Below are 23257 nucleotides of genomic sequence, written 5' to 3'. Positions count from 1 at the left end.
GGCTACCGTCCAGGGGGTCGCACAAGAATCTGGCATGACAGCACACACGCAATGGTGCACGGCTGGGTTTCAGCTCAATGTAAGGAGTTCAAATCTTGTGATTTTCTTAGAAGACACAACTCTAAATCATCCAAGCAAACACGCTCTTTGCTAACCCCTTAGGGGAGAAAATAGACTGGAACACAATGAAACCTTCCAGGACAGGATTCTTATCACAGCTGGCATCGTCTTTTGTGAAGCAACTGACACGCCTTACATCCAGCCAGTCAGCCCATCAGTACCTGCTGAGGTGGAAAGCGAGGCTGCAGGTTCAATCTTCCCACTTGCTTTGGTCCCCTTGTGGCCCCAGAACACACACTCAGCCCACCCTCAACTATATACCCGTGTTGTCAAAGGGGAACATAGGTAGGAGAGTGCAGGTCCCCAGAAGAACATCTATTCCTGTTGCTAGAAAACAACGAAAGGCAGGCAGCCAATCATGCTAAAGGTTATACAAAACACGTGCATCTTGTGAAAGAGGAGGGTGTAAGCCAACTACTTTCCTAGCAAAAAGTTCTGGACTCCTTTAATTCTTCATGCATCAGCTGTTGTGGTTGTTTAGTCGTTGTCTGACTCTATGCGACCCTATGGACTGTAGCCCGCAGGCTCCTCTGTCCATGAGGATTCTCCAGGCAAAAATACTGGAGTAGGTAGTGTCAACTACACACTGGCACTTACCAAGAGCACTGACAATGAGTGAACAACAAAGGCATTTGCCATGGCTTCTACGGAGATTGAACCCCATGCTGCTATAGCTGTTGACCTTCAACAACCCCTGAGGGAGTTCAGGCTGGCGGGAGGTGCTCTGTGCTCCAGGGAATCTGGGGGGACAGGTTTTTCTACATGGATGTTTTTAGGAACAGATTTTATGATCTCAATACTTGTATCTCCTCATATCTATAGAGAAGCACTAAGTCCCTTCATGGTGACATCAGATCCTCATGACTAACAAAAAAACCTTTTGAAAAATGAGTATTTTATGATATGGAACGCCCCCTTCACCCAAACCATACATATATATTGGCCTTCCCCCACTGCAGCTCTTGAGCTATCTGAGATGCTGCCTCACGGGCTGCAATCCTCATTTTGGCCCCAGTAAAACTTAACTTGCAACTCTCAAGTTGTACATCTTTTTCAGTCGACAGTAGCCGTTTTCTTTCCCAGGGAATCTTCCTGACCCAGGGAATGAATTTGCATCTCCTCTGTTGGCAGGTGGGTTCTTTACCACTGAGTTGCCAGGGAAGCCCTTCATGTATCAGTCAGAGAGCCCAGTAAATGCAATTCCTTTGTCTTAGCTAAAGAAATCTTCTGAAATCCAGTAAAAGGATAAAGAGCTAGGAATTTCATACGATGGATTTTTATGGCTTCAAATAACATTATTCCTGAAAACAAAATGGGTAAGAGGGAACACCCAGCACAGGCATTACACAGAGTAAAGGGCTTTTCTTTTTCACCCAGAAACAAATAGATGCAGGTTTCTATGTAAAGGGACCCAGGGCTTCAGAATCAGGACCATTTGAAGAGTATGTTATGGGCAATTTCTTTCTTCCAAAGAGATGAAGCAGAAGAACCAGGACTTAGGTTACTCATCAACAGGGTTAGGCAAGCCCTTATGGAGCTGGAACACTGTTCTGGAAAGAAACAAACCTTAGCTGCGAAGTGAAGTGCCGTGAGATGGGTAGATCCTGCTCTTGCATCAATGTCGACACCAAGCTCCGAGACCAGGAATCGGATGGCTTCATCCTGCCCAGTGACTGCTGCCCGGTGGATGGCCTGGGCCCCCAGTGAGTCCTCAGCAGACACGCAAGCCTAGGAGGTGAGGACGGACATGAGCAAAAGGAGCACAGACACTTGGGTCCACAGACCTTTTGATGTTCTGGCAAAACTCTGCCGTCTACATATGTTTTTCTGGGTAGATCATACAGAGCTTTTGTCGGATTCTCAAAGGATGCTCTAACCAAAGAAGTGCTTAAGATTCAAAGCTAAGGTGCCAAAAAAAAGTATAGTCACTAGGGAGAGTCTGTTGTTATTATTACTGTGAAACAGCTGCTGTTTATTGAAGACATTTTGCTAACTGCTTTCTGTACATCTATTTAATCCTTACCGTAACCCTGTGAAAAAGTGAAACTTGTCTGTTTTACATATGATGCTTAAAGAGGTAAAGGGGGCCTACAGTGGGGAAGGTGGCAGAGTTCTGAGTTCTGAACCCACCATCCGAATCACCATGCTTCCTGTTTATCCCCTGGGCTAAAACTTGCAGAAATAACCGAAGGGACGGAACCAAACCGTTTCTCTACCTTGTGCTTTTTGAGGAGCAGCCTGGCCACGTCCGTATGGCCACACTGAATGGCGTCCATGAAGGGCGTGAGGCCACACCTGTCTCTGCAGTCCGGTTCGTACTGGCACCTGGAGCCCAGACCCAAAGCAACAGCTGAGAACAGTCACCACTTCAAACCCTACAGCGCTGACTCTGGCCCACCTGCCTTACAGAGCATCCGTGAGGACCTGATGTGCTGGCCCTATGTCCCCGCCTTAGCGTTTGGGGAGCATGTTGGTGTTGAGCAAACCTGCTCCTCCCCCAACTTCCCATCCCATTTTAGGGACTGTCATCTCCCTAGCTTCTCCTGCAGAGCTTTATAGTCACCCCTTACCGCTCACAAAACTTCTCAATTCTCCATCCAGCATGTGAAACAAATTAGTATCCTTCTTTCCAGCTTCATCTTCACCCCTTAAGACGGAGGCAACAGGCAACAGCCTCCTACCTGTTTTTCTCTCTTTAGTTCCGCCCAGCCGTTTTGTTCTTACCACCAACAGAGTAATCTTTTCACCACGTATTTAGGTTATGGCCACTCCTGGTTCAAGCCTTTAACTGCTTCCCAACCACAAAGGACAAAGTCTACAAAGCTCAGTATGACCTCGTAGGTCAGGACTACGTGGAACCTACTTACTTCTCCAGGTTCCTCGGGCCTCTCCTCCCTGTGCTTAAGGAGACCCCCTTCAGCCCGGTCCCACAGCCTATCTGTCCTCCCTCCATTCCTACCTCCTCTTCTGCCTCTACTTTCTTCGTGGTCCTACTTACGTCTCCTTCTTGGCCCCACTGCCTTCTTCCATTCCTACTTCTCTGCTCCCACCTTTTCTGTGATCCTTCTTCTTGGCCCCACCTCCTCCCTGTCCCACCTTCTTCCATTCCTACCTTCTCCTGTGTTCCTATCTTCTTTGCGGTCCTACCCATCTCCCCTTTTTCCTCAGCTCCACCTCCTACCTGTCCCATCTTCTTCTGTTCCTACCTTCAACAATCCTGCCTGTCCCACCTCCTTCTGCTCCTCTAGCTACTGGCTCTTTGCTGCCTTTGCACTTGCTGGACACTCTGCCTGGAACATCCCAGCGCCATTCTTCACCTTGCCACCTTCAAGGCATCCTTCGCATTGCAGCTTCAAGGAGACCTCACAGAGCCGTCTTCCCCACAGATCTATATGGACGACCTGTGCTCCTGCACAGAACTGAGGGCTTTCCCTTTGCAAAATTATCACAACTTGTAATTTTATGACATTTCTGTGATGGTGTTTCTATGCTCGGCTTCTACACTAGCCTGCAGGTGGTCAGGGAAAGGACTGTGTTTACTGCTTGTTGCCTGGTGCCTAACACATAGGAGGCACTCAGAAAGCGATGGCTGAATGAAGGCGCATTAATGACTGCAGACGACACGTATGTCCCAACGTGCAACAGGTGAGCCCTACACAGCGACGCTGTCAGGGCGCTGCATTCTGCTTCCTCTTCTTCACTCACCATCTCCTGGGCAACCTCTTTCATCCTCTGGGTTGAATCGTCACTTCTAAGCCAATGGCTCCTATATCTCGGCCACATCTATCCTCTGGGCCTAGATCTGTGTCTAACTGCTCGGTAGACAACTCTTCCTGGGTGTCTCACAGGTACATGTAATTCAATGTGTCCAAAACTGACGTGAAAGCGAGTGAATGAATATTTCTTGGGTGAACAGATAAAGGGATAAATTCTCCCCAGGTTTGTTAGCTGTTTTTGTTTCACCTTTATCTGCTTATGTCCTTTCTTCATTTCTCTTTTGGTACCTTAGATTCTTTCTGAACAATTTGTCTGAGTTCTTTAGGTGGCAACTCTTTATGATACTGTCAGAATTAACAGATATTGTCCTCAATTTGCTGTTTTGTTCTTACCTCTGAAGAAGCACCTCTACTGCCTCTAAACAGCCATGCATTGCTGGGAGGAGAGAGTTGAGAATGAGAGCTTTTTAGTGCAAAATTAGAATGCCTCTTCCCTCTTGGCACCTCTCTCTGCCCCGTCCCTGTAGCTGTGGGAGTATTGGGTTAGGCTTGCTGCCACCGCCCCAGAAAAGGACAGATTCAGCTGGAGGAGTGGGCAAGGGTCCTATTTTCACCTAATGGGTACAAGGCCCCTACTTTATCATCCTGTCTTTATGAGACTTTCATGGCAAACTTTTAACCCTAAACCTCCATCCTCATCCTCATGCTACAAATCCCTAGGGCCAGGCAGTTTTTGCCTGGGAAATGTAAAACATTGTAAGAGTAATCCATGACAAAATAACCAGGGATTTAATTCTGCTGCTAAAAATAACTATCCTCCGTAACAAAGATTTTTGACTCTCTGTTCTCCACTGTTTTGTATGAATGACTGGGTGCTAACTGCTCCTTCACAAGAGCAGGGGAGCTCATCAAACAGTTTATGAGCAGGGAATTCCACTCATATGCAAAGTTTTTTTCTTTTTTGGGGGGGATGGGGGGCTGTGCTGCAAGGCATGTGGAATTTTAGCTGCCCAACCAGGGACTGAACCCATGCCCCTTGCAGTGGAAGCATGGAGTCTAAACCACTGGACCATCAGGGAAGCCCCTATGTCCAAAGTTTTAAAAAGGATACCTTGGTTCCTAACTGCCCCTCGTGACCAGAACAACTGTGTGCCTACCTCTTTAATGATATCATGTCATGAGTCTTGATTTCCAAGAAGTCTAAAGGCTCTTTATTCAAGTTCAAGGTACTGCCCAGTAGGCTACCAATTACGGCCTAAACGTCTTTATTTGAATTACTGGGCTGCTTAGTGCCCCTTTCGTTTTACACTGCTACACTTTCGCTTTTAACTAATTTAAGATAATTTATAAATACTTAGTCCAGAGTTAAGGATAGTTACTCCAAACAATCAAGAGTGGCCCAGAATTATATTCGACATTATCACTGGATGAGTCACAATCCACTGGGCTTTGGGATTTAATTATAAGCACCCTTGTGCTTCCCAGGTGGCGCTAGTGGTAAAGAGTCTGCCGGTCAATGCCGGAGGTGCAACAGACTCGGGTTCGATCCCTGGGTTGGGAAGATCCTCTGGAGGGGAAATGGCAACCCACTCTAGTACTCTTGCCTGGAGAATCCCATAGACAGGGGAGCCTGGCTACAGTCGATGGGGTCCCAAAGAGTCAGACACGACTGAGGAGACTCTCACTCATGTTTATTTAAATGGATAGCACCGTGGCAGGTGTTGCTGAAGATATGAGGGAATAGCCTCCTTTCCTTCTGCTTTTAATAATAATAATAATCATAATGACGTGAAAACAGCAGCTGTCCTGAGCTCACAGTGTGTGGAGCGCTGTGCTGAGGGACATGCATGCACCTTAATCCCCATGACCCTGTGATATGGGCTTTGTTGCTGCCATTATTCTGTGGCTAAGGAAACCTGCTTGAGAGATTAATTTCCTTGCCCAAGGTCAGAGACATAGTAAGGAACAGAAGCAGCCCACCATCTAACTTGTGGATGGCAATGGCAAGCCACTCCAGTGTTCTTGCCTGGAAAATTCCATGGACAGAGGACGACTACTTGTGGGCTATAGTCCCTGGGGATTGCAAGAGTTGGACACAACTTAGTGACTAAACCACTACCACCACAACCATCTAACTAACTGGGGAGAAGACAGACAGAAGTGAAAGTCACCTAAAACAAGAAAGAAGCACAAGCTGAGGGCCGAGTGACATTGGCTTTGTAAACTGTTTGCCAAAACACTCCAAAGCAGCTTGTGTTCCCTACCCCCTACTTCCCCTGTAGCACCCCCACCGTGGGGGGCATCCCGCAGGTCTGGACCACACCTGCCGTGTGCAGCGGGGTCCTCCCGATCTTGCTGTCTGTCCTCCAGACAGAGGGGCAAACTGCAAGCAGGTACTGGAGGATCAGAGGGTCGCCCTCGCGGCTGGCGATATGAAAACTGTTCCAGCTGTCTTTGTTCTTCAGGAGTGGATTGGCGCCGTGCTCCACGAGATCCCGGATCACCTCGAGGTTTCTCCTCGTGCAGGCCATCATCAGAGGAGTCCTAAGGCCGATGGGACAAGCTGTCAGGTGGAACAGCAGCTGAGACTCTGGAAGCCCAGGACCAGGGCTTCAGAAAAACGCACACCCATGGCGGAGACGGAAAACCTGGAGGACTCAGGGGGTCTGGGAAGCAGGCAAACAGCTTTGGCTGGCAACTTTCCTGCCTGCCGTGAGGAAGCTGGGAGAAATAACCAGGGAAAAACGACTCTGATATGGGTGCCCCTATAAGTGGGAAACACAGAAGAGGCAAAGGTGCTTCTGAACTAGTTTTTCGTATAGCATTGAACCGGAACAGAACCCACCAAAGTTATGGTTTGTGCTGACTATCTGCAAAAGAGGCACTGTGCTAGACCATCCCATTCACTTCAATCAGCAACCCTTTATTAAACTGTGGGGAAACAACTTTAAAAAGAGCATTTGATGGAGAAGGAAACGGCAGGATTTTTGCTTAGAGAATCTCATGGACAGAGGAGCCTGGGGGGCTACAGTCCATGGTGTTGCAGAGTCGGACAAGACTGAGAGATTGAGTATGCACACACAAGCAGGGCCAAATGAATATTTTAAAAATAAATAAATAAAAGAAAAAAGGAGCACTTGACACAGCGCCTTGCTGAAAGGAGCCCACACTGGTAACACTGGTAGAGCAGGTAGAACAGTGGTTCATTACCGGTGAGTTCCTGACCTGATGTGCGTCCACAACTGAGGAGACTGAACCACATCACTGTCAACTACTCCTCCCACCAAAGTGATTCAGTGCTTCTGCTTCTCATCTGCTCCTGCGTGTGCGCATGCTCAGTCAGTCATGTCCAACTCATAGCCCACCAGGCTCCTCTGACCGTGGGATCTCCTGGGCAAGAATACTGGAGTAGGTTGCCATGTCTTCCTCCGGGGGATCTTCCCGACCAGGGATCGAACCCGTGTCTCTTGCATTGTCTGGATTGGCAGGGTATTCCCTGAGTGACCTGGGAACCCTCTCAAGCCCACGACCCCTGGAAAGCAGGGTAGACCCTGGTTACCTCCTATCCCCAGGGCATGGTCCAGCCGGAGCTGAACACAACTAGATGGGTCTCAGACAGGATTTGTCCTGAGACTGCCTTGGTATTATTTCATCATCAACAATCTTGTTTTCATTTTTTAAATTTTTTATTTTGTATTGGGGTATACCTGAATAACAATGTTGTGATAGTTTTAGGTGAACAGTGAAGAGACTCAGCCATACATATACATGGACCCAATCTTCCCCAAACCCCCGCTCCCATCCAGGCTGCCACATAACACAGAGCAAAGATCCCTGTGCTATACAGTATGTCCTTATTGGGACAGCTAGGGCATTTGAGATGGTCATGTACACACTGGTATATTTAAAATGTTTCGGTTTTTTATTTCTGTAATGTAGTAATGAGAGCGAATGAAAAATCAAGAGGGAGAAACTTGGATGAATGAAGGCTGGAATCCTAAAGAAGGGGCTTCGTAGAGGGAATGACTCCAGGGAAGAAGGGACTTGCGAAAGCCAGCAAGGTGAGAACAGTCAAAAATGTCTCTTTGTAACTGCACTTCCTGAGCCCACAGTCAAATGAAACTTGCCCTTGTGATAGTTGTTTGGGGAGGCTGTTTCTTTATCCACAGTTCAGTTCAGTTCAGAGATCTCTAGTCTTTCCCATTCTATCATTTTCTTCTATTTCTTTGCATTGATCGCTGAGGAAGGCTTTCTTATCTCTCCTTGCTATTCTTTTTCCACAGAACTGTTTTAAAAGAGGTAATATGCCTCCACTATCTTTAGACCAACTTACTAGCAGCAGAAGAAAATGTCTTGTGCTTAGTCACAGCCAAAGCGCAAACCTCAAAACTCCTATAAGGAGGCCTATTCCCCCACGCCAGTGGGCAAGATGTACTTTATTAAGCTATATGGCTGTCTGATGCAATTCTTTTTTATATAAAATCAGGGATTCCTTGTGGATTCATTCAGGAATTTCATTATGTTATGAACCTTCAGGTGTTCAAACCTCTAAGCAAATGGACAGACATAGTGAGGACTGAAAACCATGTGGATCTATTAACAGAATGCAATTGCTTCGTGTGATGGTTACAGGTGTGGTGTTGGAGAACTCTTGACAGTCCCTTGGACTGCAAGAAGATCAAACCAGTCAATCCTAAAGGAAATCAGTCCTGAATATTCATTGGAAGGACTGATGCTGAAGCTGAAACTCCAAAACTTTGGCCACCTGATGTGAAGAACTGACTCATTGGAAAAGACCCTGATGCTGGGAAAGACTGAAGGCAGGAGGAGAAGGGGACGACAGAGGCTGAGATGATTGGATGGCATCACCAACTCAATGGGTGTGAGTTTGAGCAAGCTTTGGGAGTTGGTGACGGACAGGGAAGCCTGGTGTGTCCATGGGGTCCCAAAGAGTCAGACATGACTGAGGGACTGAACTGAACTGATGGACTAAAGGTGAGCACTGTGCCTGTGGAGGTGGTCATGTGATAAACCACACAGAGCAAGCCACATACTTACCTGTGCTCACCTGTATAACTGTGAAATCTGAGTAAGTGTCCTGATTGTAGCAATGTCAGTTTCTTCTTTTTATTACTGTACACCCCCTGTAAGATGTTAACTTTGGGGCAAGACTGGGGGAGGGTGCATGGGACTCCCCACTTGTCTTTGGAAATTTCTGAGAAGCTATAACTAGGAATTTCAAAACGGAAAGTTAAAAAGTGTCATGGGTGCAGTAATCATTTAGCTACATGTTTCCAGAACATCCCGTCTGGGGCCCATGCAACACGCAGTACCTACAGGCAAGTCGTAGTTTGAGTCTGTTCTATCTCAGCATGCTCCTTACTGCTCTCTGCTCTATCACGGGAGGCAGTCTGGAACAGGAGGCTGCAACAGTTAACCTCACAAGGGCAGCAACGATGCTCTGCTCTGTAGGGGAAGGCTGACCGGCTACGGTGTGGAGGCCGACCAAGAGTGGGAATCTGCCATCAGCGGGGAGGGGTGGGGGCCCTCTGCAAGGCCCACCACTTACCAGTCGGCCTTCTTCAGGCAGTCGACCGCGGCCCCCCGGCCCAGCAGGTACCGCACGCAGTCCCGGTGGCCCATGGAGGCAGCCTCATGCAGAGGCCGCTTGTAGTCCCGGTTGGCGGCTTCGATGTCCAGGTCCCAGGTCTCGACCAGATAGGCCAAGACGTCCCGGCGGCCGTGGCGGGCGGCGCAGTGCAGGAGGGTGTCCCCGGCCGGCCCCGCGCAGCCCGCGTGCCCAGCCGCCCGCAGCTCCCTGCGCAGGGTGCACAGCCGGCCGTCCTGCACCAGCCGGAACAGCCGCCGCGGGTCAGCGGGCCCGGCCATGGCCGCAGGCTCAGGCTCGCCGAGGACAGCCCAGGACCCTCCTCCGGGCCCGCCCCGCCTCCGCCGGGGCCCGCCTTCGAGATCCTCCCCTGGGACCCTCTAGCCCCCGGGGACCCTCTTCCGGATGCACCCAGCCCCCAAGACTCTCAGGTCTCTGGCTGACCACGCGCCCCGCAAGCCGCCGCGGACGCCGCCGCCCGCGCTGGTTTCATTTTGGGGCGAACCCTCTGGACTGCCGCCGAAGGCCCGGGTCACACGCGACTCCGGCCCTTCCGGGACGGGGTGGGACCCGCGCGTCCCCGCCCACGATCCCGCCCCCTGCAGGCAACTCCGCCCACAACCTCGACCCCGCCCACCCCCGCCGGCCGCGGCCCCTCCGCCGGTCCCAGAGCCTCGAGGAACTCTGGGAAAGTTTCTGCTCGCCTCTTCCGCGCTAGCGGAAGCTCTGACTAGAAGAGGCCCGCTAGCGGGGTAAGGGGAGAGTGAGGGTGCGCATTCCGATTGGCCGCTGGAGTCGACCCCTCCGAATGCGCGCTATGATTTTCCGGGGATGCGTTCTATCAGTGTCGCCGGCGGGCTCTTCTCCTGCCGGCTGCGGCGGTGGCGGCGGAGGCGGAGCTGGTGAAGACTGTCTGCGGACTACTCAGGGGCTTGCTCTTCTCGGGGACGCCTGTTGTGCCCACGGCCCGGGGAAGCGCGGCCCGAAGCGGAGGACGGTTTGCGGCGGCGCTGCGCGCAGCCTGGAGCTCCGGACCAGAAAGTGGAGGACATTGGTCCGGACATCGTTCCTAGCTCTCCCTGCGGGCTCCTTGGGGCCCTGCCCCGAGCCGCACCCGCAGCCCGCTCACATTTTTGCCTTCCTGCGGGTGGAAGCACTGTCCCGGAACCTGAGCGTGTGTGCCTCTCTGGAGGAGGGTCGTCAGTGATCCGCTGGTCCGGAGCGCGCTCCTGTTCTCTGAAGTTCTCTCTAAAAGTGCCCGGCGCCGCCTCGCTTAACGCGTGCTCCTGACGGTGACCTTTCCTCAGAAATTTCCCTCAGAAAATATTTCCTCAGAAATGTTCTTGTCCCGTTGTCCTCCAGAATCAGATCCCAACCCCTGGAAGCATCTGAGACCTTTCTGTGCGCGTCTCAGCGTGTTGTTGATTTTCCCATCCATCCCTGTATTCTGTCCGCAGCAAACGATGTGCTGCCTCCAGGCTGTGGACCGTGTGATACCTTCCTTAGCTTGGTCTGATATGCACCCCACGTCCAACCAGCTCAAAGGGCCCCCTCATGTCTCTGTGGACGTCTCACCTCTCCTCTGCTCCATCCCGCGGACGTGACCCTGTCTCTCTTCCTTGTACCGCTATAGCGATTTATACCTCTGTGGGCTTCCCTCATAGCTCAGTTGGTAAAGAATCTGCCTGTAATCCAGGAGACCCCGGCTTGATCCCTGGGTTGGGAAGATCCCCTGGAGAAGGGATAGGCTACCCACTCCAGTATTCTTGGGCTTCCCTTGTGGCTCAGCTGGTAAAGAATCAGCCTGCAATACGGGAGACCTGGGTTCAATCCCTGGGTTGGGAAGATCCCCTGGAGAAGAGAAAGGCTACCGGCTCCAGTATTCTGGCCTGGAGAATTACACGGACTGTGTAGTCCATGGGGTCTCAAAGAGTCGGACACTACTGAATGACTTTCACGCCTGTCACGTTCTAGGTGTGGTCTTAGAGAGGTTTCCTCCTTCATTTGAGCTATTAGAGCATAGCTGGAGGGCTGGTTGTCCTGTTTGTGCATTCTCTATTGGATCTCACGATATTTTGTTGTTAAGTTGCTTCAGTCCTGTCCGACTCTTTGCGACCCTAAAGACTATAGCTCATCAGGCTCCTCTGTCCATGGGAATCTCCAGGTAAGAACACGAGTGGGTTACCATGCCCTCCACCAGGGGATCCCCACCCAGGGATCAAACCCGCATCTCTTCTGTCTCCTGCATTGGCAGGCAGACCACCTGGGAGGCCCAATATTTTACATATATTAATAAGAGGTGATTACTGAATGAGTATTGTGTGTAGTCTCAGGAGTACCTTCTGAGGATGACACAGAGGGCAGCCCCGTGCCCTCAGAAGGGATTTCCCAGTACTATTAGCCCACAGCCTGTTTTTCCCTTTGTCGTTATACTTACCAGGTTCACATTATACTTACCAGGTTCTCATGCCTAAAGGTTGTGAGAATGTTCTGCTTAACTTGTATGTCCCTTAGACCGGCCATTGGCAATAAGCCAGAGGTGAAGAATTTAACCTATTCTTCAAATGTATTGAAGTTTAAAACCTTAAAGATTGAGGGCAAGATGGGTATGTCAAGGCTCAGTACATTTCTCTTCCAAACCCAACACATTTTGGAGGAAATTTCACATCGCGCTTGCTCCATTCTTTGCTTGGGGTCTTGTCTCCTACATTCACAGAAATATTGTTCTGTTTTTAGTTGTGAACTTTGTTTTGGGTCAGTAAATTTACCCACTTAATTTAGATCTCTGATGGGAACGGGGATGCGTGAGGGTTCCCTCCACTCTGCTTGAGAAGATTTTGGGAACGTATCTCAGCTTATCTTTACCTCCTGAAATGTTAGAACAGTACTCTTTTTAAAGTATAAAGGAGATAGAGAAAGCTTCTGACATAGACATCAGAAGGGGGCAGAAAGAGTACCCGCTTGTTAGTGTTAGCAATGAAGTTAGATACTTTCCAATGAATCCAAAGAATGTCTGAAGGTTGTAAACACCTCACCAGACCTACTCCCATAATTTACATTTTAAGATAACAGAATTAGCCAGAAGATTTAATCCAGAGACTGTCCTCAGGCAGAATACATTGTTGTTATATAATCCTAAAGAATGTAGAGAAGGAAAAAAAGTTTGTCCTTTCTTCCTCCTTGAGAATTCCAGACCCCTCTCTCCTTGGGGACCCCTAGACTTCCTATCAACCTGCCTAGGAAATGACTCTCACTTTCAATGACCTTGTTACAGCTCTCATTTTATTTCTTGTGGTGTCTTTGTCTGGCTTCAGTATAAGGTTATGCTGGCTTCAGAATAAGTCTGGAAGTGTGCCCTCGTCTTCAGTTTTTTTTTGAAGAGTTATAGGGGGATTGATACTAGTTCTTTAAATGTTCAGTAAACTTTTTCAGTGAAGCAATATGTTTCTGGACTGTTCCTTTTGGGGAGGCTTTTGATGACTGATTCAGTCTCCTTACTCATTATTGGTCTGTTCCGATTTTCTGTATCTCCATGATTCAGTCTTGGTAGGTTGTGTGTTCCTAAGGATTTATGCATTTCTTCTAGGTTATCCGTTTGATTGGCCTTCAGTTGTTTGAAGTATTCTTACAACCGTTCTTATTTCTGTGACATCAGTTGTAACGTTTCCTTTTCATTTCTGATTTTAGTTATTCAGATCTTCCCTTTTTCCACTATATATCTAAGAGTTGTCAATTTTGTTTTTAAAAAATAAAATTTTTAGTTTTATTAATTTTTCCACATTTTTAAAATTTTCTATTTCATTTATTTCTGCTTGATAGTCTTTATTATTTCCTCCTTCCTGCTAGCTTTGGGTTTAGTTTGTTCTTTTTCTAGTTCTTTTAGGTGTAAAGTTAGCTTGCTGATGTGTGATATTTCTTATTTTTTAAAAATAAGTTTATTTATTTATGATTTGGCTGCACAGAGTCTTAGTTGCAGCACATGGGATCTAGCTCCCTGACCAGGGATTGAACCTTGGCCCCCTTCATTGAAAGCTTGGAGTCTTAGCCACTGGACCACCAGGGAAGTTGCTGTGATCTTTCTTATTTTTTAATGTAAGTGTTTATAGCTATTAACTGGTTAGCATTGCTTGCATTTCATCCCATATATTTTGGTATCTGTATTTTTATTTGTCTCAAGGTATTTTCTAATTTCTTTGTGATTTCCTTTTGACTCATTGGTTGCTTTAAAAAATGTTTTTGTTTTTAATTTTCACATATTTGTGAGTTTTCCAGCTTTCTTTCCACTACTGATTTCTTGTTTCATTCTTACTGATTGAAAAACATACTTTCTATAATTTCAGTCTTTTAAAATGTGTTAAGACTTCTTTCGTGGCCTTGCATGGGATCTATCCTGGAGAATGTTCTGTGTGTACTCGCAAAGATTATATATTGTTGGGTGGAGTGTTCATTATATGTCTGTCAGGTCCAGTTGATCTAGTGTTGTTTGTTCTATCCATTCTTGAAAGTGGAATATTGAAGTCTCCTGTTATTATCCTGTTATCTGTTTCTCTCTTCAGTTCTGTCAGTGTTTGCTTCCTAGTTTTAGGAGCTCTGCTATTTGGTATGTGCATATTTATAATTGTTATATCTTCTTGGTGAATTGATCCTTTTATTATTTTATAATCTTCTTCTTTGTCTCTTCTAAAATTTTTGACTTAAATTGTGTTTTGTTTAATGCTATTATAGCCATAGCTCTCATATTGTTTAATCCTCTTTGAAACTCTGAGTCATTAGTGTCCCAACAGGAACTGGACACTGTTTCAGATAGGAAAATTGAAGCACTAGCTCTTCACAGATTCTGTAACAAGTTGGTGTTGAAACCAAAAATGAACCCTCCACTTTCCTAGTTTCCAACTAAAATTTGTATAATATTTCTGCCCTTTTCTCCAGCTTTTGAGTTGTGGGCTCTAGTTGTTTTTTAAACAACTATCTGTATGTTTGTAGCCTGATCTGTGCTCTAATAGCCATTGCCTCCATTCTCTTTTGGATTTCTTAAACTATCTAGTTCATTCCTTGGAAAAAGTTGTATCGCCAATACCTGATGAATGAAGAGCAAGCCATCAGCAGGGTGCACAGCATCCTGCTGAGGTATGGCATAGAGGAGGAGTCGGACCTGTATGTGCTGAACCTCATCTGTTAAGTCACCGTCTCCTAGGAGGAAGTTGGTTTCTGAAGTCCTTTCCGAGATATCAGCATTTAATGGATCATCTTTCCCATGGACGCTGCTGTGAATATCTTACAGCTACACAGCCACCACTAAGTGCTCCCTGAGTGTGGACCCTGGGTGGGCGTTGTGGAGTCTGAGGTAGCACCCCCTCCTTGCTGAGGCAGAGGCCTGTGTGTGCCAACACCTCCCTGACCTCTACGCTGCCCCTGCTATACGTGAAGAGTCTGGGGGAGGGCTGGGGAGGTGTCACCTTTTCTCTTCGGAAGAATGTGTCTTGGTGGTCAAGTTTGGCTAAAAGTTATTTTAGATTTATTTTCAAAGTTTTCCTTCAGTCTCTGCTTTGAAGCCTTAATTTTTGTCATTGGTCCGTTAGAGAAATAAAAGGCCACAGATTCTTTAATTTGGAAGGAATTTTAAAAAGCATTTCACCCAATTTCCCCTTCTGTTGAGCAGTCCCAACAGATGGTCATCTAGCTTTTGAACACTGATCAGTAAGGATAGCTTTACAAGGCAGCCCACTGTACTGGTAACAACTTGGGTTATTTGAAAGGACCAGAGAAATGAACGGCTTCATGCTGACACACAGTGAGTTAATGAGAAGCTGGAAATAGTCCTCTGTGTTCTGCCTCCATCGTGTAGAATCCATCATCAGAGGTTCTTAAATGTTGTCTTGGAAGCCAGGAGCAACCCCAGCCTCATTTTGGTAGTTTATCACCCGATCTTTTCAATTTCTTCCTCTTTCCCTAATTTCTCTTCTGTAATGATTACAGCAAGAAAACTACCATCCAACTGACACATGAACAAACAGCTGATCCTAAGCCACAAAGTGGGGCCTCTCCAGGTGGTGAAAATAATGACGTTTGCAGGTAAGGGTGGAGAAGGCAATGGCACCCCACTCCAGTACTCTTGCCTGGAAAATCCCATGGACGGAGGAGCCTGGTAGGCTGCAGTCTATAGGGTTGCTAAGAGTCGGACACAGCTGAGAGACTTCACTTTGACTTTTCACTTTCATGCATTGGAGAAGGAAATGGCAACCCACTGCAGTATTCTTGCCTGGAGAATCCCAGGGATGGGGGAGCCTGGTGGGCTGCTGTCTATGGGGTCGCACAGAGTCAGACACGACTGAAGCAACTTAGCAGCAGCAGCAGGTTAGGGGCTGCCATTCCTGGAAGATTTCTTGTCATTGCATCCCCCTTCCCGTCACCTGCCGGAGTGTCGTTACTTTAATCTATTATTGAACTGCTGCAATTAAGTCATCCAAAAAGCAGTTGTTAAAGAATAATTGCTTTTTCTTCCCACTCCAGGGGGCATCCACCCTGGATGGACAGATGGCCCATCTGCTGGGGGTTGATCTGGCCTGTTACCTATCAACACATCTGCTCAGACACAGATGGCTGTGGGGTGGCTGGTCATGTGACTTTCCTGTTTAGACAGTGTCAGGAGCTCCTGGGATTCCGCACGGTGAAGCTTAGAAGGGGCTCCTACCTTCACATGCATCCCCAAATGCAATGTCTAGTGTTCTGCCAGGGTTAGCTAGTTGTGTTGCCTGGCTCCTAAAGTGCTTGGTCACTCTTTGTCTGAGCTTTGCTCATACAGCTTTCTCAACCTGTGTGTTACAGGCACACAGCTGAGGAGCAGACTGAAGCCCAGGGAGGTCAAGGGGCGCCTTGCTGGAGCTGCCAGTGCCTCAGCCCCAACCCAGGTGGCTCTGCCTGCACTCTGCTGCTCCCTTCGCCACCTGGCATTTAGTTCTCATCAGTACTAAGAGCGTGCCGCTGTTGGGTGCCTGGCTGGTGGCGAGATGAGCGTGGGCGGATCCTGACTAGGGCATCGTGGGAGTGTGTCTTCCTGGTCAGAGGTGACCCTCTCCCTCTTGGCATCCCCAGGCATTGGGAAGACCTCCACCCTGGTCACGTATGCTGAGAAGTGGTCTCAGCAGATTTCCACACATGACCTTCAACAAGAACATCACCAGGTAGCCAGAGCTCATCTTCCCAAGCCACGTCATCTGCAAGACATTCCACTCCGTGGCCTGCAATCGCATCGAGCTCAAGTGAGCTTCCTGGAGCCGCTGTCACCGTCACATCCGGTCACTGCTTTTCACAGGAGAGAACTTAGTGCCTAATCTCCCTTTATAGGCAGGGAATATAACAAAAGATTTAGTGATTTATACTTTTACCCCAGAGAGATACATTGTCACCCAGGGAGGCAGGCTCGTGTGTCTGGAGTTTAGGCACGGGTCAGATGATGTGTCTGCAGTCCCGGGCACCAATGGCCTGGTTGACCCGTTCAGATCAGACTCTCCTTGGAAGCAGGAGGGGAAAGGACAAGGCTAACAGGCATTAGACCCAGGCTCCTGGGGCCTCTGAGCTGCGTTCCCTGGCATAGGAAGGCTTCAGGGGGCGTCAAGGTCCCCCTGGGGCCTACTGGAGTCCTGTCTACACTGTGGAAGAGTGGTATCTATTGTGAGCCACTTTGTCTCCTGGGTTATTAGATGTGGATTTTGGAAAGCTGAATGGAGCCCTTTCCAGTCCCATGTGGCCTGGAAGCACTCAACCCTTTAAGCCTTTTTCCTCACCTGGATGAACCACTGCCAGGGACCTGTGGTGTCATCAGAGAGATGGGGGCAGGGCCTGGGGGACACAAGTCCTACGTGGCCAGGAAGGCCCACCCTGTGCCCTCAGGACGTGCCTTCCAGATACCAGTTGAGAAAGAAGCTGAATCTCTTCAAGTCAACCCCCTTCATGGTCAGCTGTCTCCTTGCTGAAGGGAAGGGCGGCTTCATTAGGGCCACACTCTTGGAGGCCTTCTTCACCTCAGCCTATGAGGAGCTGATGATCGACCATGTGCCCATCTGGTGCAAGAATAGCCAGGGGCAGCAAGTCATGGTGGAACAGAGCAAAAAGCTGGTGAGCCACTCAGTGCCCCTGGAGTCTGGGCTTGGGAGGATAAAGGCGTGACCTCGGGCCCAAATCTAAATTTTTGATATTAGGGGGAGGCTAGGTTTTAAGTGAGCTGGATGTGGGGCCGGATTAGGATGTCCATGCAAAAATGTACAGCCAGCAGCAGAGGGTCAAGGCTGGAGGGACTCGTTGGTCAGGGGCAGTGGGATGAGAGTGGGTGAGACGTGGCTGTGCAGGATGGAGCAGGGACAGAAGCTCGTACACGTCATGGCCTGACAGAGACAGGAAAGGAAACAGAGCAAAGCCCAGAAGCAGGTTGTTGGAGGTGACAGGAAACCAGCTTCCGGAAGGCAGGAGTGATCGCTCATTGAACTGAAAGCATCAGGAACAGGAGGGCCCAAGGACATCACCTAAATTGGCAGGCCAGGTGCAGGGCCGGGTGGGGACAGAGGACCCAGCTCAGGGCATCACCCACCACAGTACAGACAGGGGAGCCGGGTGCCCCTGATAGAAACTCTGGTTCCTTCAGCTGCACAGATTTCATAGTCTTGTATTCATTCCTATGACTTTGTCTATTCTGGATCTGAACATTTTTCCTTTTAATCTGATTTGGTAAAAAATGTTTTAAAAGTAATAGAATCAATTGGGGAGGATTTGAGAGACTTGTCTAAAATGCAGAAGTCAGTAAATGAGAAACAGGAGACTTTAAATGATACAGAAGACATTTTCAAAATTTTGTGAATTCTCTGTGTAAGTAGAAAATAACATGATGCATCAGAAAGATGTAACGAAAGAAAAACTGCTGACACAGCTTCCATTCTGGTTGGAAACTGACACTGAGGGTTTCCAGTATGCTTCCTGCGAGCCAGAAGATCCTCGGTCTCACTCCTTGCCATCAGGGGAAAGTTTGTGTCCCTGAACTCAGTGGCTTCCCTCTGCAGCCCTGGAGTGGGGGACTGGTTGCCTGTGGGTGCTGAAGACATTTTGCTAACTGCTCTCTGTACATTACATTGTTTTATCCTTACAGTAATCCTGTGAAAAAGTGAACTTGTCTGTTTGACACATGGAAACACCGATGCTTAAAGAGGTAAAGCAGGCCTACAGCAGGGAAAGTGGCAGAGTTGAGATCTGAACCCACCATCTGAATCACCATGTTTTCTGTTTATCCCCTGGGCTAAAACTTGTAGGAATAAACAAAGGGACAGAACCAAACCGTTTCTCTATCTTGTGCTTTTCGAGGAGCAGTCTGGCCACATCCATGTGGCCACACTGAATGGCGGCCATGAAGAGCGTGAAGCCATACCTGTCTCTGCAGTCCAGTTCATACTGGCATCTGGAGCCCAGACCAAAGCAACAGCTGAGAACAATCACCGCTTCAAAGCTGACGGCACTGACTCTGGGTGCCCCAGGACTGTAATCTAAAGAACACCAGTATCTACATCTTTTCTTTGGCCTATTGTTGTTCCTTCGCTCAGTCGTGTCCGACTCTGTGACCCCATGGACTGCAGCATGCCAGGTCTCTCTGTCCCTCACCATTTCCCAGAGTGCCCAAGTTCATGGTCATTCAGTCGGTGATGCCGTCCAACCATCTCATCCTCTGCTGCCCTCTTTTCCTTTTACCTTCAATCTTTCCCAGAATCAGGGTCTTTTCCAGTGAGTTGACTGTTCTCATCAGGTGGCCGAAGTATTGGAGCTTTGCCATTAACCTTTTCAATTTCAGACCCCAGGCCTGAGACTGACTTCTTTATCTTTATGTTAGGGAGGGAGGGGTAATAGTACCCACCTCTGAGGGGTTGTGATGGTTCATTATTCCTTCAGCAAGTATTTATGAAGTGCCTGTTTAGCACTGTTCTAGACACTGAAGATAAAGCAGCAGAGTCCTTGCTGTCAGAGTCTAAGACCTAGTGCGGGCAACAGCAAATACAGACATGCCGACGACAAACACATTTGTGAAAAGTGCTGCTCTAAGAAGAGTGTAAGTCAGGACAGTTGAAAAGTGACAGTGAGAGGGCCCGAAGGTTTCAAGTTAGCATTCAGAGAAGGCACAGACCTTAAGTAAATGGGAGTTTGCCATGTGGATTTGACAACTCATATACATGTCACCCATTTCCTGGGGGGCCCCTGTAGCAGCATGGAGGCAGTGATGCTGGAGCTGGGTGAGTGGGTGGTCGAGGCCAAGTCAGGTAGGGCCCTTGACCCATTTCGTGCTTTTCAGTTTTATTTTCATTGAGGTAGGGACCCACTGAAGTATTCTGAGCACACAAGTGACAGAACTGAATCTAGCGTTTTTAAAAGAGCTTTGTGGCCACTGAATTAAGTAGACAGAAGTGAGGCAAGAGACCATTTAGGCTATTAAAATAATCCACCCCCCTCTAAAAGTAGGGAATTTCCTAGCGGTTCAGTGGTTAAGACTCCAAGCTTCCACTGCAGGGGACATAGGTCTGATCCCTGGTCAGAGAACTAGGGTCCTGCATGCCATGTAGCCCAGCAAAAAATGAAAAAATAAAATAATCCAGGTGAGGTATGATGGCAATTTGGCCCATGGTGGAGGTAGTGAGAAATGGTCCACCCTGGATAGATTTTGAAAGGGGAGCTGACCAGGCTTGGTGATAGACCTACTATGTCATGAGCAGGGAGGAATCAAGTAGAATCCCAAGGTTTTGGCCTGAGAAACTGCAAGCATCGTGGACTTAGCATCCTGGAGGTGGGAAAGGTTATGGACGGAGTTAGGGTGGGAGGAGAGCTGAGAGCTCAGCTTTGAACATAATTTTAAGTGCCTATAGGATATCAGGGAGAAGGCAATGGCACCCCATTCCAGTACCCTTGCCTGGAAAATCCCATGGATAGAGAAGCCTGGTAGGGTGCAGTCCATGGGGTCGCTAAGAGTCGGACACCACTGAGCAACTTCACTTTCACTTTCACTTTCATGCACTGGAGAAGGAAATGGCAACCTACTCCAGTATTCTTGCCTGGAGAATCCCAGGGACGGGGGAGCCTGGTGGGCTGCCGTCTATGGGGTCGCACGGAGTCGGACACGACTGAAGCGACTTAGCAGCAGCAGCAGCAGCAGGAGAGGATATCAGAGTGAATAAGTGAGACAAGGAGAGTGGGGTTCAATGAAGAGGTGTGGACTAGAAATACTAGTGTAGGTGTCACTATTGTGGGGTGACACTGGATAAGATCAGAGCCTGGAAAAGATTACTTATACTTGAACTGTGAACCAAGAGTTGAGGACTAGACGGGCTAGGCCTGATACCAAGACTCACTAACCCTTACTCTATTTTTCTAGTCCTCCCTTCCTAGCTTTTTTGTCTATTGATTGAAAAGAATTTAGTGAGTGATGAAAAAAATTGTAAAGTGTAAAAATTGTTTTACACTTTAGTTTCTGGATTCCCAGTCTGTCAGTATATGCTTCTACATTATTTTAAAGAATTCACCAAACGTATGTTTGGACAAATATGAATGCTGGTTGTGATATTTAGTAATATGGTCAGTGAAATTCTTTTTGCAGTTTCTAAGTGTCATTAGGAAGCCAATATAAGGAGCTATTGAATTTCTAAAGACAGTTCTAATTAATTTTAAATCATCAGTTGGCAGTTTTTACTAGCACAAATTTTGAAATTACAAGTTACTTTGTAACATGGTTGTAGCTCATTTGTACAAAAACTGAGCGATTAACACTAACTAAACGCCATATTAAAGAGAGTCAGTTATAAAACTAAGAGATAAAACTACTTTCTTTTGTGTTTTTAGGATCCATTGAATTGTTACTTTGTGTTTCACAACTGGGAATTTGTGAACGGATTCTTCCCTCATCAACTAGTTCTAATTGCTTTATAAAAAATCTAATACTGGTTTTTTAGCAGCTCGGTTTTCATGTTTGGCCCAAAAGATGTGTATTTCAAATTAAAAAACAAACCTGCCTGATCTCATATTTTTTAAAGGCCTTGTGGGAAAATTTAATAGTTGTAAATCATCATTAGGACAGACTTGTGATGTCACCTTTCCCTTTTCGTTGTGTAAACCCTTAAAAGACCCTTTCGGGGGTTTCCACTCTTGAGGGAAGTCAGAGAGACTGGGACGGGAGTGGAGGGTCCGTTTCGGGTAGCTAAGCTGGGCGGGAAGCCGGGAGCCCGGGCTCGGACCTAGCTCGACCCCTACGCAGCGCAGCTCCACCGCCCCGCCGCGGCGTCACGCCCGGACAGTGACGCCCGCCATGGCGTCGTCTGCCCGACTCTAAGATGGCTGCAGGCACCGGGAGGGGGCGGGCCTTGGAGGGCGGGGCGGGTTGGCCGCCTCCCGACGCTCATTGGCCAGCTCTGACCGGCTGTGGGCGGGCCCGCCGGCCGGCAGGGACGTCAGGGCGGCGGGCTCGCGGCGGCGGCTGCGGCGGCGGCGGCTCCCCTTGGCGGTGGCTCCCCTCGGCGGCGGCGGGCGGCGCGGGCGAGACTGGCCGTGCTGGCCACGGAATGAGGAAGCGGACCGAGCCTGTCGCCCTGGAGCATGAACGCCGTGCCGCCTCGGGCTCGCCCTCCGCCGGCCCGGCCGCCGCGGCGCTGGACGCCGACTGCCGCTTGAAGCAGAACCTGTGCCTGGCGGGCCCGGGGCCGGCCGAGCCGCGCTGCGCCGCGGACGCGGGCATGAAGCGGGCGCTGGGCAGGTGAGGGGCGGCGGGGGCGGCCGGGGGCCCGCGCCCCTTCGGAGCTGCCCGCCCGCGCGCCCCGCCGGCCTCTCCGAGCCGGTCCATCCCTGGATGCCTCCCCGAGCGGGCCTGCGGGCCCCCGCCTCTGGCGCCCGGCTGGAGAGCGCCTCCCTATGAGGATGGGGGGCCCCTGGATGCCCGGCGGGGCCGGGAAGCGCGCGCGCGGCGCGGACCCAGCGTCCCTCCTGCGGGGTGGGCAGCTCACCGGCGCCCGCGGGGCCTCTGGGGACGGTGGAGGGTCCGCAGTGTGCAGGCGCGGGGGTGCGCCGCCTTCTCGGGGAGGCTGAGGGCTCGGCGGGGTGCGGGGTCGCGGGGCGCTGCGCCCTCGAAGGCAGAGGGCAGGTGGATGCCCGGCGATCGCGAGCCACTGGCTTCTGGTGTGTGAAATGTGTCCACCCGAGTCTGCCCCTTGGGAAGCGCTGTCCGGTCCGGAAGATGTTTTCGGCCTGCCTTTGGGGAGATGAACGCGTTGACGTTGAATTCATCTCACAGTTGAGAGAGGAGCGTTTTTCACGCGGGCTGGACCCTCCCCTAGGCTGGTGTCTATTATCTGGCTGTTCGTGAAACTTATCACTCATGACAGTTTTGAAGTCTTGATGTTTCTTGGTGACTGAAAAAGTTAGTATGTAATGTTCTCAGATATTGTAGCAAGAGTCACTGCTTTTGGGATCCCCTGGAATGCCCTTAATTGACACAGACCTCTGCAGTGTAAAATATTTATCCAGAGAGCCCCTAAAAATGTTACCTTCATTGCCTAAAAGATCACGAAGTTAAACTATATACACATCTCAGTCAGTGGTTCCCCTTCCTGCTGGAAGTCCAAGGATCGACAGAATTTTTGTTTTTGTGTAAAATTATCTAGCAACTGATCAGCATCTCGTGAAGATAATCTCTTTTGTGGAAAGGTTTATGTGCATTAAAAATGCGCAGTTGGTTTTAATGCACTTTTATTAACAGATTTGACATAACACTTAGGTTGTAAGCTCTTCCTTTCAAGAAGAC

At 49.0% G+C, this 23257-nt stretch overlaps 2 protein-coding genes across 21 annotated transcripts in view; one reads left to right on the top strand and one right to left on the bottom strand.

The window, feature by feature from the left end:
• Positions 1-9984, bottom strand: part of ANKRD16 (ankyrin repeat domain 16) — a 43561-nt gene extending 33577 nt beyond the window's left edge. For all 8 annotated transcript variants that reach the window (XM_015099682.4, XM_015099685.4, XM_027976779.3 and 5 more), the window contains exons 1-5: positions 9406-9984; positions 6160-6380; positions 4230-4272; positions 2337-2445; positions 1687-1848 (exon numbers count right to left, since the gene is read on the bottom strand). In XM_015099682.4, the coding sequence (XP_014955168.3) occupies positions 1687-1848; positions 2337-2445; positions 4230-4272; positions 6160-6380; positions 9406-9725 (855 nt within the window). In that variant the 5' untranslated portion in view covers positions 9726-9984. The remainder of the gene's footprint in view (positions 1-1686; positions 1849-2336; positions 2446-4229; positions 4273-6159; positions 6381-9405) is intronic.
• Positions 9985-10316: 332 nt separating this feature from the next.
• ABHD12 (abhydrolase domain containing 12, lysophospholipase) overlaps positions 10317-23257 on the top strand; it is a 64671-nt gene continuing 51730 nt past the window's right edge. For 2 of the 13 annotated variants that reach the window (XM_027976777.3, XM_042229652.2), the window contains exon 1: positions 10317-22213. In XM_027976777.3, the coding sequence (XP_027832578.2) occupies positions 21795-22213 (419 nt within the window). In that variant the 5' untranslated portion in view covers positions 10317-21794. The remainder of the gene's footprint in view (positions 22214-23257) is intronic. The other 11 variants (XM_060397553.1, XM_060397552.1, XM_060397547.1 and 8 more) reach the window with 11 other exon arrangements.

Source organism: Ovis aries, chromosome 13 (assembly GCF_016772045.2).
Source record: "Ovis aries strain OAR_USU_Benz2616 breed Rambouillet chromosome 13, ARS-UI_Ramb_v3.0, whole genome shotgun sequence".
NCBI classification, from domain to species: Eukaryota; Metazoa; Chordata; class Mammalia; order Artiodactyla; family Bovidae; genus Ovis; species Ovis aries.
Note: the sequence above shows the minus strand (reverse complement) of the source record. Positions and strands in the feature narration are given on the sequence as shown.